General features: G+C 35.0%; 2 protein-coding genes across 2 annotated transcripts in view; both read left to right on the top strand.

Annotated features, from left to right (window-relative positions):
• The window catches only part of cgref1 (cell growth regulator with EF-hand domain 1), an 11,740-nt gene extending 6,540 nt beyond the window's left edge, over positions 1-5,200 (top strand). Inside the window, exons 3-7 of the mRNA XM_007549753.2 lie at positions 1,290-1,358; positions 2,514-2,587; positions 3,264-3,388; positions 3,573-3,674; positions 4,624-5,200. Coding sequence (XP_007549815.1) covers positions 1,290-1,358; positions 2,514-2,587; positions 3,264-3,388; positions 3,573-3,674; positions 4,624-4,869 — 616 coding nt within the window. The 3' untranslated portion in view covers positions 4,870-5,200. The remainder of the gene's footprint in view (positions 1-1,289; positions 1,359-2,513; positions 2,588-3,263; positions 3,389-3,572; positions 3,675-4,623) is intronic.
• An 872-nt stretch (positions 5,201-6,072) lies between these two features.
• On the top strand, positions 6,073-10,140 carry drc8 (dynein regulatory complex subunit 8). The gene is made up of 7 exons (XM_007549752.2): positions 6,073-6,168; positions 6,282-6,369; positions 6,765-6,837; positions 7,942-8,018; positions 9,594-9,636; positions 9,753-9,819; positions 9,942-10,140. The coding sequence occupies exons 1-7, from the start codon at positions 6,147-6,149 to the stop codon at positions 10,058-10,060; spliced, it is 489 nt and encodes a 162-aa protein (XP_007549814.1). The 5' UTR covers positions 6,073-6,146; the 3' UTR covers positions 10,061-10,140.
• Positions 10,141-10,882: the final 742 nt, after the last annotated feature.

The raw sequence follows: 10,882 nt of genomic DNA, 5'->3' as shown, positions 1-10,882 counted from the left end.
AAAAAATAAAATCAACACTTTGCAATTAAAAAATAAAATCAATACTTACAAATAAAAAATGGCTAGGAAGCTCATTACAAACCTTTGGTTGAAATGGCGAGTTAAATTCAAGTCTCCATTACAGACCAGAGAAAACTAAAGAGAATGCAACGTTGTGTTAATCCATTTGAGGAAACGGCAGTTTATCTTGAGGAAATAAATGACGATGCAAAAGTTAGACTGTAACATGCGCAGTCCGCTGCTCAACCACTGCGGAATTAGAAAGGCTTTAAGAAATGGAGCCTTCTTGGTGCTCGTTACCCAGGAGAGCGGCGCTCTGGAGGAGCTGCAGACGTAACATCTGTCCGTTTCGGAGAAGTGAAACCACGCAAAAAAAAAAAAAAAAAAAAAATTCCTGCTAAAAGCGCACACCGGACCGCGCAGGGTAAAACACTCACAAAGTTCAGTTGATCTGTTTGGATCAGACAGATCCAACTGACTGATGAATTACTGCAGATTTTTCTGCAGATGGGAACCAGGAGGATGTGCGTTCAGACCCCAGCGGGTGAAGTGATGCTAATTTAAGTGAAGTCGCTTAATTTAATTTAATAAAAGTTATTGGGGCCTCAGTCAGTGGTTTTTTTGTCACTACGGAGAAAAATGTAGATACATTTATCTGCTTAATCTGTGAAGGGATCTGGATTCACGGTGAACATTGACTAAACCGCATAAAATGCGACTAAATAGCCGATGTTAATATGATTGTAATTTCACGGATAAAAATAGTACATGACCGAATTTTTTTATTTTTATTTTTTTATATATTTTTTTATGTTGTCAAGATAACGGATAACAAAAAAAAGTCTAGCGCTACCTGCCGCCCTGAGACCAACTCACACACATCTTCATTCACAGTCTTACTTGTAAATCGATTTTTCTTTTCTTGGACGTTTTGATGTTAGCTTGTCGATGTCTCAGTTTTATTCACTGGGAAAATCAATAAGCAACTTAAGGTGACTCTGCTGCTCTCTAGTGGCGAGAAGCCGTAATGTTGGCTGGTAACAATCGGAATGCATTGTGGGAGATGTAGTTTCTAGTCAATTCATGCTCAAAACCTATTTTAAGTCAATCATCGGCCTATATAATGCTGGGGTGGGCCACATAAAATGACATGGCGGGCCACATGTGGCCCGTGGGCCTTGAGTTTGACACATGTGCTCTAGTTGGATTAAAAATAAATAACACTCAACACGTCATAAATCTACTTTAATGTGTTGTTTTTGTTTTGTTGTCATTTGTTCGTCCTTCAGGAAAGAATCGGATGTCCATCCCCCTCCAGGACTGATCAACCCCTTCGGCTCTGGAGAAGAGGAACGCAGGTGAGAAGCTTTCAATCGAGGCCCAGCTGATCAACTGCGACCTCACTCCGAGTCAGAAATTAGCTTTCTAAGAAAGTCCATTTCAAGTTTATGCCCACATCACCACTCGTTTTCTCCAGCCGCACTATTAAGGTTTTACATCATTGCTAGCAATCAAAACCCAACATAAAATAAAATCATCAGCCATTGTTTTCGTCAGATTGCTTTCTAATGTTGATACAACATAAAACTTAGACTGGAACGATTAATCAGATTAATCATCAATTAATCGTCAACTAATTTAGTACTTAACTGTAGTATACAGACTCAAGAAACATTTGCTGAGAGCTCAACATTTTCAAAGGAGTAATTAAGCTAAAAGTGTTCAAAAAAAATTATATATTTTGCATTTAAGATTAAAAAGTCCTTCTTTGTAAATGTTTTCCTATTCATGTGGCAGTTTTAGCTTCATCTGATACAAATTCAGTAAAAAAAGAGAAAAAAGCCCTTATTGACCACCTTTTGCTATTAATTTATTAATCGGTTAATCCAAAAATATGAAATAAAACAAAAATTAAAGGATATTAGGAAAGATGTTAAAAGACTTGGGCTTTTCACATGTTGATTCTAGGAAGTATTTTATTTATTTTTTTCAGTCTAGATGAATGTTTTCCTCCAAAATATCAAGCATACACTGAAGGAATGTTATGTTATTGCATTTTAGGCAATAAAATTCCTATTTTATTGCCATTTTATGAACTTAATTGTTTATCTGCCATTGTAATATTGTAAAGGCTTAAATAAAAAATGTGCACAAAGTACCTGGTTTTATCTGATTAATCGATTGTCAAATAGTCAATACATTAATCAATAACTGAAATTATTGCAGCCTTATACAAACCCCACAGGCTCAGTGTTTAATTTTTTACAGTGGACTGAGCAGATTCTGTCTCGTCACTCTGGACTTCGGTTTCTGCTGCTGATGTGGCCAGAGCCAAACTCTGATAAGGACTGCAGGAGGAGAAACACCAGACTTTGTTTTAATTATTATTATATGAATATTCCCAGTTCACATCTTTATTTTAATAATAATTTCACCAGTTAATTTTTTTTCTATTTTTATCTTTTACTTTCTGTTATTTCCACCTGATGTTTTGTAAAACTCTGTAATCGCAGGTTGTTGCAGAGCTACATTCAGCAAAGTCTACGCAACAGCCAGGGAAGTCCTGACATCACTTCCTGGGAGCAAGGTAGACGAAACCTACTGCAAACTGTTGTTTGCAGTAGGTTTTATTGATCCGTATGGATTTATTGATCCATATGGATCAATAAATCTGTATGGATTTATTGATCCATATGGATCAATAAATCACTGAATTACTGAAAGGGTAACTTATTTTAGTGATTTAACTGAAGAAGTAAAAGCAACATATCAAATTTCTCTGGTCATGGATTTGATTGTTCCCCATTATATCACTGATTGGACCTGAAGCAACTTTAACATTTTTTTGTTTCACCATCCTACGATATCGTATTTGGGCAGTTACAAAAAGAGTAACTTTCCACCCAAAAAAAAAAAAAAATCTGAAATTTTACGATTGATCTCAGAAATTTCCCAGAAAAAAAAAAACATGGATATTTCTGAGTTTCAAAAGTCAAAACAAACCATCATCCTCCTGTCACTTCCTGTTGTCTTCTTTGCTGTTTTCAACAGTAGTAACATCCAGCTGTTGATCATGTCTCACATGATGCGAAAAAGTGTTTCCACTGTAGTTTTGCAAAATAAATTTATTTCAGTATGGCCAAAAACCACCTCATCCTGGCACAGAAAGTTGTTTTTGTTAAATGAGTTTTTTCTAAATACTTTTTCAAAGTGAAATTTAAATGAACGTTAGTATACAACGCGTCTTCTCTGTTTTGCTTCAGAGGTGTTCTTCCTGTTTCGTCTCTACGATTATGATCGCAGCGGATTCTTGGATGGCTTGGAGATCATGAAGCTGCTCTCTGACTACAACTCCCATCATGCACTAGGACCAGAGGCCAATGAGCATGTAAGCTGAAGTGACTGAGTCAGTGTGTTGTTTTTTTTTTTTAAGCCACTAGTCTTTCTTAACATTTCTTGGGTTTTTTAGGCAGTAGTCTGTAGTATTTGTGTGTATTTGTAAATACCTCCTTCAGGGTTCTTTGGCTGCTTTTTATAAACGTGTCTTTTCTTTTCGTGCCTTCTGGATTCAGGTGGTGTCCATGGTGGATTTCTTACTACAAACTCAGGATCTAAACCAGGATGGCCTGCTGGACCCTTCAGAGCTGCTGTCGCCTTCATTTATTAACACACAGGTAAACCGACAGCATAAACTGTGACAGTTAGCAAAATTTACGTAACATGCACACATTGTTTCATCTGTAATATTTTTTTAATTTAAAAATCTGAAAGTTGCTATATTTAAGAAACTACCTCTAATTGTCTTTAGAAGCTGCATTATTAGCAGAGTTGGGTAGTAACTAGTTACATGTATTCAGTTGCATTTACTTGAGTGACTTTGTGGAAAAAATTTACTTTTTACAAGGCTGTACTTTTTCACTTGAGTAATTTTAGTGTGAAGTATCGATAATCTGTCCACTGTGAGAAACTTCACTGAATGAAGAATAAACATGTTTTAAACAAAAATTCACAAGACACACACCTGCAGGTTTTATTAGCTTCATATGTTTTATTGAAAGAAATTGATTTGGAAAATGTTTCTTTTGCCTAATTTTGTTATTTTTTAATTTTATTATTCATGTGAATTATTTTCATTTTATTGAATATTTAAATATTTAATTTAAATGAGTTTAAATTAAATCAAATATTAAATTTTTAAATATTTAAAAGTATCAAATATTTGTGAATACTACAATAAATACAATTATTATGTAAGCTTTCAACATTTAATTCAACTTTAAAGTTTAAATGTCAAAAGATACTTGAGTATCCTTTTCATCAAATACTTTCAATCTTACTTGAAATAAGATTTTTATTTTTTGCTGTGTGACCAGTAAAGGCTACTAGCATGCTTTAGTATTAGCACTAGCGACGTAGCTAAACTAGCTAAAGTGAGTCACCATAACAAAAGAAAATCAAACATTCACTTAAAAACTAATATAACTGATTAAAATACTAATAATTGTAGCAGCTGTTAATGTCCTCGATATTTCCTCCAATGATTTACTGTTACATCCTGATTGATAGATTTTTTTTTTACAATATTTTTTGAAGTGACGTTGTTTACCTCCATCTACTTTAAAGGGCTCAAGCAACAACCAAACTCCTCATCAAGAGCAGGAGTTGGCAGAAGAGAACATGCAATCAAACACATTTACTGTGGAGTCGAATGCAGGAGCAATGGAGCAGAAAGGCGAGCAGCAACTGGACGTAATGACGCTTCAGGACGAACCCATAAAGCAAACAGAGGAACATCAAGATCAAGAACTTCCTAATGTGCTAGCAGAAACCCACCATGCCCCTGTGCATCAAGGACAACCAGAAATATAAATATTAACCACTTTACCATTTAGCCTGCTGCAGAAAAAACTTTTAAAGATAAAATATAAATTATAAATTTATCACTGTAAATTGTATTTTTTTTTATACGAGTCTCTAAGCATATTTTAACAAATGGCTGTTAAAATACTGGGCCTCTTCAATGGCTTTCTGTCACATTCTTTCTACGAATAAAATAATTCCCACAGCTTTTACAAAGGTAGAGGTTTTAAATTAAACTCATAATGCTTTCCATAAATTAAAATGGTATGATTGGCAGAAATATTTCACAAAAATAGTTTGTTCTCACATGTTAGAATACAATAAATATAGATATGTCAGTTATTTATATTCTTTCACATCCTTAATGTTGACAGATATTCTATTTCGGATAAAATTGAAGTGGTGGTTGAATGAATGAATCCTGGATTAGTTTGTTTTCAGTTTTTCCTTTGCATACAACCAAAAACACATTCACTCCCCTGACAAAGACAGTATCTTTATTTTAGATATCTTAACCGAACTGACAAAAGATGATTTCTGACAATGCAAATAGGAAAATAAAAAACAAAAAGCCTTTTTGTCATGGTCAATGAGTCACATTCCCTACATCAAAATCCACATCTGACGGGATTTGATATTGTTTGGAGCTATTATTATCTGTTTGGTATTTAACTATTATGCCCAAGGAGTGCAATTAGACTGTTATTTACACTCATTTATTTACACTGCTTTGACATATAGTTAGTTTAGTAAATCCAGTGTGCTTAAATACACTGGTGATGTGCCATAAATTAAATCAACACAAATTTTCTGAAAATGCTCATCTTTGTTATTGCATTCAGAATGACCGGTTGAAATAACAGAAATTGTAATTTTTTTTTAGCAGTTGATTCAAAATGTTTGCGGGAAAATGTTGTTTGTAAATTGTAAATCAACTGAATTTATAAATGATTTATTTACTTTTTAAATCTAGTTTAAAGGCATATACTGTCTTAAAAATAAAGAAAATGTTTCTTTTATTTCTTTGTGTCCTATTGGTCTAATTGTGTTTATATTTTGGTTAATATCGTTAACATTTATAAGTAAAAAGTAATATATAAGATTACAAGTATTTTTAAAATAAAAGTCCAAGCAGCTTATACGGACCGTTTTTAAAAAGTGATTGCTTCAAACGTTTTTCATATTTCACTTTATTTATTTAATCGTTTTGTGACATTAACGTTACCTCGCAAACCGAATAAACTGGTAACGTTCGGTTGCTAGGCAACAGGAAAACAAGCTGAAAGATGGCGGAGGACGAAAGTGAAGGTTCGTACTGTTTAATGGAGTCAACCTACAGATTTAGAAGTACCGCAGGACCTGCTTAGTTTGTTAGAGGTGTATTAACAACAGCTTTCGTTATTCGGCTCTGTTTGTTTCAGAAAACGAAAACATTTTGGCTATTCACAGGAAGATAACGGCCGCCTTCGAGCCGTTTGACTACGAGTCCAAAAACATGGTGGACGTCCGGTAAGTAATAATTAATGTACAATTATTAAAAAGTACAAACATAACTAATAATAATAAAATGGTATTTCAGTTATTCAATTTAAATATTGAAGCTCATATTCATTAGACACAGATACACATTTAAGATTTAATTTATATTTGTTTTGATGATTATGACTGAAATGATAGCATTTTGTCATCAGTAAGAACACATCTATAAATTGGGATAATTAAGTGTTTGGAAAATCTCCTGAACTTAAAGGTAGAAAGAGTAAGTAGGTCTCCTTTTTACCTTGTCGGTAACTATTTTTTAAAAAGCTTGAAACCAAACTAGGTCAGAAAATAGTGCAGTTTCTGCATCAAGCTAAGCAGATATAATGCTTCTTTCTAACTCTCATTATGTGCCTGTTTTCCAGGGAGATTGGTACCATTATGTATTCTCTGGACTGCTTCCCCACTCAACTAGACATACGTGAATTTATAGCCGAGGTCAGAGCAGTCTTTATGTTTACTCTTTTCATACACAAATTAACTAATCACGATTATGTAAATGAGAAGCTGCTAGCCACGCCCTCCCAACTCACGTGTTTACCTCAGATGTATGAAAATGGCTTCAAGCAGAAGCACAGTAGTACAACTTTACATCTTTGTTCCAAAAGCCAGTAATTCAGCACAAAAATGTTGTTGTTTTTTTTCCCTCAAATGCGGCATTTTTCTAAAATTCCCGAAGTTAGAGGAGAAGCACTTTTCTCAACATGTAGAAAAAATAAAAAATAAAAAAATAAATCAGACAATGTCGGTAATGTCCGACATGTTTTCCCAAGCATTGAATCTTTTTAATATAAACGATCGTTTTAACTTTACTACAATTCTGCTAGTAAATGCGCAGATATTGTAGCGTAACGTGAGACACAGTCAGGACCAGCAAAGGCGTCATTTAGCAACCACAGCGTTAGCTTATGCTAACTGACGACTCATGTCTGTGCTGAACAATACAAGGCACACAAAACATCATTTTGTACTTACATCACCATCATCTGTAGGTTTGTGACGAACATGAACAGAACTTTCCTTCAGTCCAAGTATTTTTGGTAAATCCTGTCCTGTAATGTTGGTAGTTGTTTGAGGACTTCTTCCTAAAATGATTTGAGCAAACGACAACTTTCTTTGGCAGCATCGCAGGGACATTGCAGGCAAAAATAAAATGAAGCCAGGCAGCTCTGTTCTCCATGAATGAGAGAAATGCATGGACCGCACAAAAACATTTTCCTTTTCCAGAAGCCATAGCAGCGGTAGCTTAGCGTCTTAAATGAAGTGGGTGGAGCTCCACTTCAGGCATTTAAGGTTCCTAGGTAACAGATTGTGACACAACAACTTAGAGGTTTTTGAAACAGGGGCTCTTGTGCAGACACCAGAAGAATATTTACTTATTCCAAAAAAAACAATTGGGTGTTTGTTGTTATTGTTTAGCTCTTGGATTGTTTTTAGATGCAGGAAATACCCAAATTAGCATAATAGTGGACCTTTAATATGCAAAAGTTCTGGTGTAAAGTTTAAAGAGTAAAACCCAGGTGTCTTGTTCTGTCCACCCAGGTGGAAGAAAATTCCTCAGGAACTGTACATCTAGATAAGTTCCTGCCAGCTATGGCCAAAGTCCTGTTGGAGAACAAGTAAGACAATTCATGTTGGCTCCATGACACCAGCATTCAGATTTTGATGCAGATTTTTTGTTTGTATACTATGAAACTCCTTAATAATTAACTCGATTACAGTTATTTTTAATCACCATCACCAGCCAACACACAAAAATCTATTTTGTTATGAATGGACAGTGATTAGGTTCCTTAGATAAAATGCTTTTCTTCTACAAATGTGTTTTTCAATTAGTATTTTTCATGTTAAAGAATCTTGCACCATCTACTATTGCATTTATTGTTATCAAGTGTTTATATTGGTTATTCACAAACTCTTAGAAGTATATGTTGAGCCTCCAGTCTCAGGTGACAGAAAAACAGCTGATTTATGATTTAAATCCTTCTCTTTCTTGGCCTGATCTTTAGACAGACGATGGATGCATATTTTTTCACAAAACAGTAAATTTCCTCTTGTCCAGATGTCTTACATAAAATTAGATTCAATGTTATTCTCATGAACTAATCACCTGTGAACATTAATATTTGAAGCTTTGTCAGAAACTTTATATTTTTATTCCGTAAAGTATATAAAAATTAAACTTAGATCTGTAATCCGGCGGTTCAAAAACTTTAGAATAATTAGAGATTTGTGGAACTGTTTTCACACTGAACAACTCTTAAAATAATTGTTCATCTATCCATGTTTTGTCTTTTCGTTAAAATGTGCAACATTTATTCACAAAATAACGTAGAACAAAATAAACCTAAACACAAAGTACATAAAATAAAAGAAAGCCTAAAAGGTAAGAGTCCTTTTTTTCAAGCAATTCTTTTTATAAAGATAATATTTTAAATCCACAATGATGCTGATGATGTAAGAATACTATGGGTGCGTTCACACTGCAGCCTGAAGTGACCCAATTCAGATTTTTTGGCAATTCCGATTTTTTTGCCGGGGCCGTTCACACTGCCAGTAAATGCGACCTGTATGCGTTCTGCAGTGTAAACGGGCAAACGACCTGAAAGTGTCCCGCATGTGCAGTAGAGGGCGCAATAGCGTCAGCGTTCTAAGTGTTCTGCCAACCGCCATAAAAAGAAGAAGTGCTCAGTGTTTGCGGAAGTAAACATGGAGGCTAACGGTGGAGCTTAGCTTACATATTTGAAGTTGTTGTCCGGCCGGAGCAGCATATTAACAACTTAATCCTCATATATTCCATCGTGGTTGTTGTTTTAATTCCCGCTTGCGCTTATCAGGACGCAGAATAGTGAGATTTGTTGAGAAACAGTGACGTTCAGTTCGTATGAATGCGACCTGAACGTTAGGTCGCATTTGAATCGGATACGTATCGGATATGGGTCACATTCGAAAAAGAATCCGACCTGTGCTGTTCACACTGCCATGAAAAGATCGGATACAGGTCGCATTACGTCAAAAAAATCGGAATTGGGTCACTTCAGGCTGCAGTGTGAACGCACCCTATAAGTGCCCTGGCTGTAAGTTATTTTTAAATTTTCATTGTAAATCAGAATGACTCCTGTGTAGTCTCTGTATTACTAATCATGTGTGACGTATTTGCAGAAAAGTAACTGGTGCTTTGTTGTGTCTGTTAGGTTTCCTCCCATCCCCAGGAGCAAAATATTTCAGGCATTTAAGGTGAAATTGGCTGTTTCTTCCTCACCCTGTTTGTTTCTCTGAAGCAGCTCTTGAAACTTTCTCAAGAATTCACATTTTCACACAAGCAACAATAGTAACCTGTAAACTGTTTCCAGGTTCTTGACAAAGAGCAGAAAGGTTTCCTCAAACCCGAAGAGCTGACAAAGCTTATGATGGAGGAAGGTAAAACAAAAATTTCAAGAGGAAACAGAAGCTAATACTAGTTATGGAGAGTGGATTCAGTCTTAGTATATTTTTTATTGAAAAACATTTTGCACATTTTTGTGTTTTTTTTTTTTAACCAGGTGAGCCTTTCACTCAAGAGGAGATGGACGAGATGCTAACAGTACACACCAATCGGAAGGAGAACGTCATTTATTACGACAAGTTGATCAACAAACTCACTGCTGACGCTCCCAAGTAGAAAGAGTCACTGTGTGTTAGAAAAACTTAAGAAATAATTCTTTTTCTCACTATTTCATTAAATAATATTGTGCCAGTAAATGTGTACTGGACTTGATGATATGGAGATAATCCAGGCTGTGTTCAGGTTCTGAGTTGGTCAGAGCTGCACTTTGACGGAGGCTGTGGGCTCAAAATAGATGCTGGGAGACAGACTGGGTCTTAAAATAGCAAGACATCTTGCAACCTCTGCAGAACATTTTACACTGAGCTTGTTTTACAGTGGAAATGTTCTTTTCAACACTGTAGTTGGAGCATATATAGAGTAAAGGCAGCGCCGAAACAGTAAAAGCCTCATCCACCTCATCTTCAGTCTTCAGTGGGTGAAGCTCCATTATTGCTTTCTAACAGCTAAAAGTAATTTTAATGAATGTCAGAAAAAGTGCTGCAGCGTCGCTAAACTAAGATCTCATTCCTTTATGAGGAAGTGGCAGAGAAATATAACCAGCTTATATTTTATTACCACATCTACTGGTGTGTTTGTTCCTTCAAACTGTCATCGTCAAAAGTTAGTGAGCATCTTGGCTTTTAAAAATCTGTCAAGACAGAAAGTCCTAAGCTTTAGCTCTTTGAATTGCCTTGTTGCTGAAAATGTGCTATTTAAATAAAATTACATTACTTTACCTTTCCTGAGTACATTTAAAATTGTTTATCCTTTTTTAGTCTGTATATTTGATATCAAAAAACATGTAATGGATGTAATAATTTTATATTATAGCAGATATAATGCTGCTTTAAGGATTTCAATTAAAGCTTCAATATGTAACTTATTTTAAATAAATGT

This window comes from Poecilia formosa, unplaced genomic scaffold, assembly GCF_000485575.1.
Source record: "Poecilia formosa unplaced genomic scaffold, Poecilia_formosa-5.1.2 Scaffold33, whole genome shotgun sequence".
Lineage (NCBI taxonomy): Eukaryota > Metazoa > Chordata > Actinopteri > Cyprinodontiformes > Poeciliidae > Poecilia > Poecilia formosa.
The sequence above is the reverse complement of the archived record's forward strand: the minus strand, read 5'-3'. Positions and strand labels throughout refer to the sequence as shown.

Excerpts from the sequence above, each read along its gene's own strand:
- drc8 (XM_007549752.2), top strand. The coding sequence starts at position 6,147 with ATGGCGGAGGACGAAAGTGAAG. Across the intron at positions 6,838-7,941 it reads TACGTGAATTTATAGCCGAG|GTGGAAGAAAATTCCTCAGG; the intron begins GTCAGAGCAGTC and ends CTGTCCACCCAG. Across the intron at positions 9,637-9,752 it reads AAATATTTCAGGCATTTAAG|GTTCTTGACAAAGAGCAGAA; the intron begins GTGAAATTGGCT and ends AACTGTTTCCAG.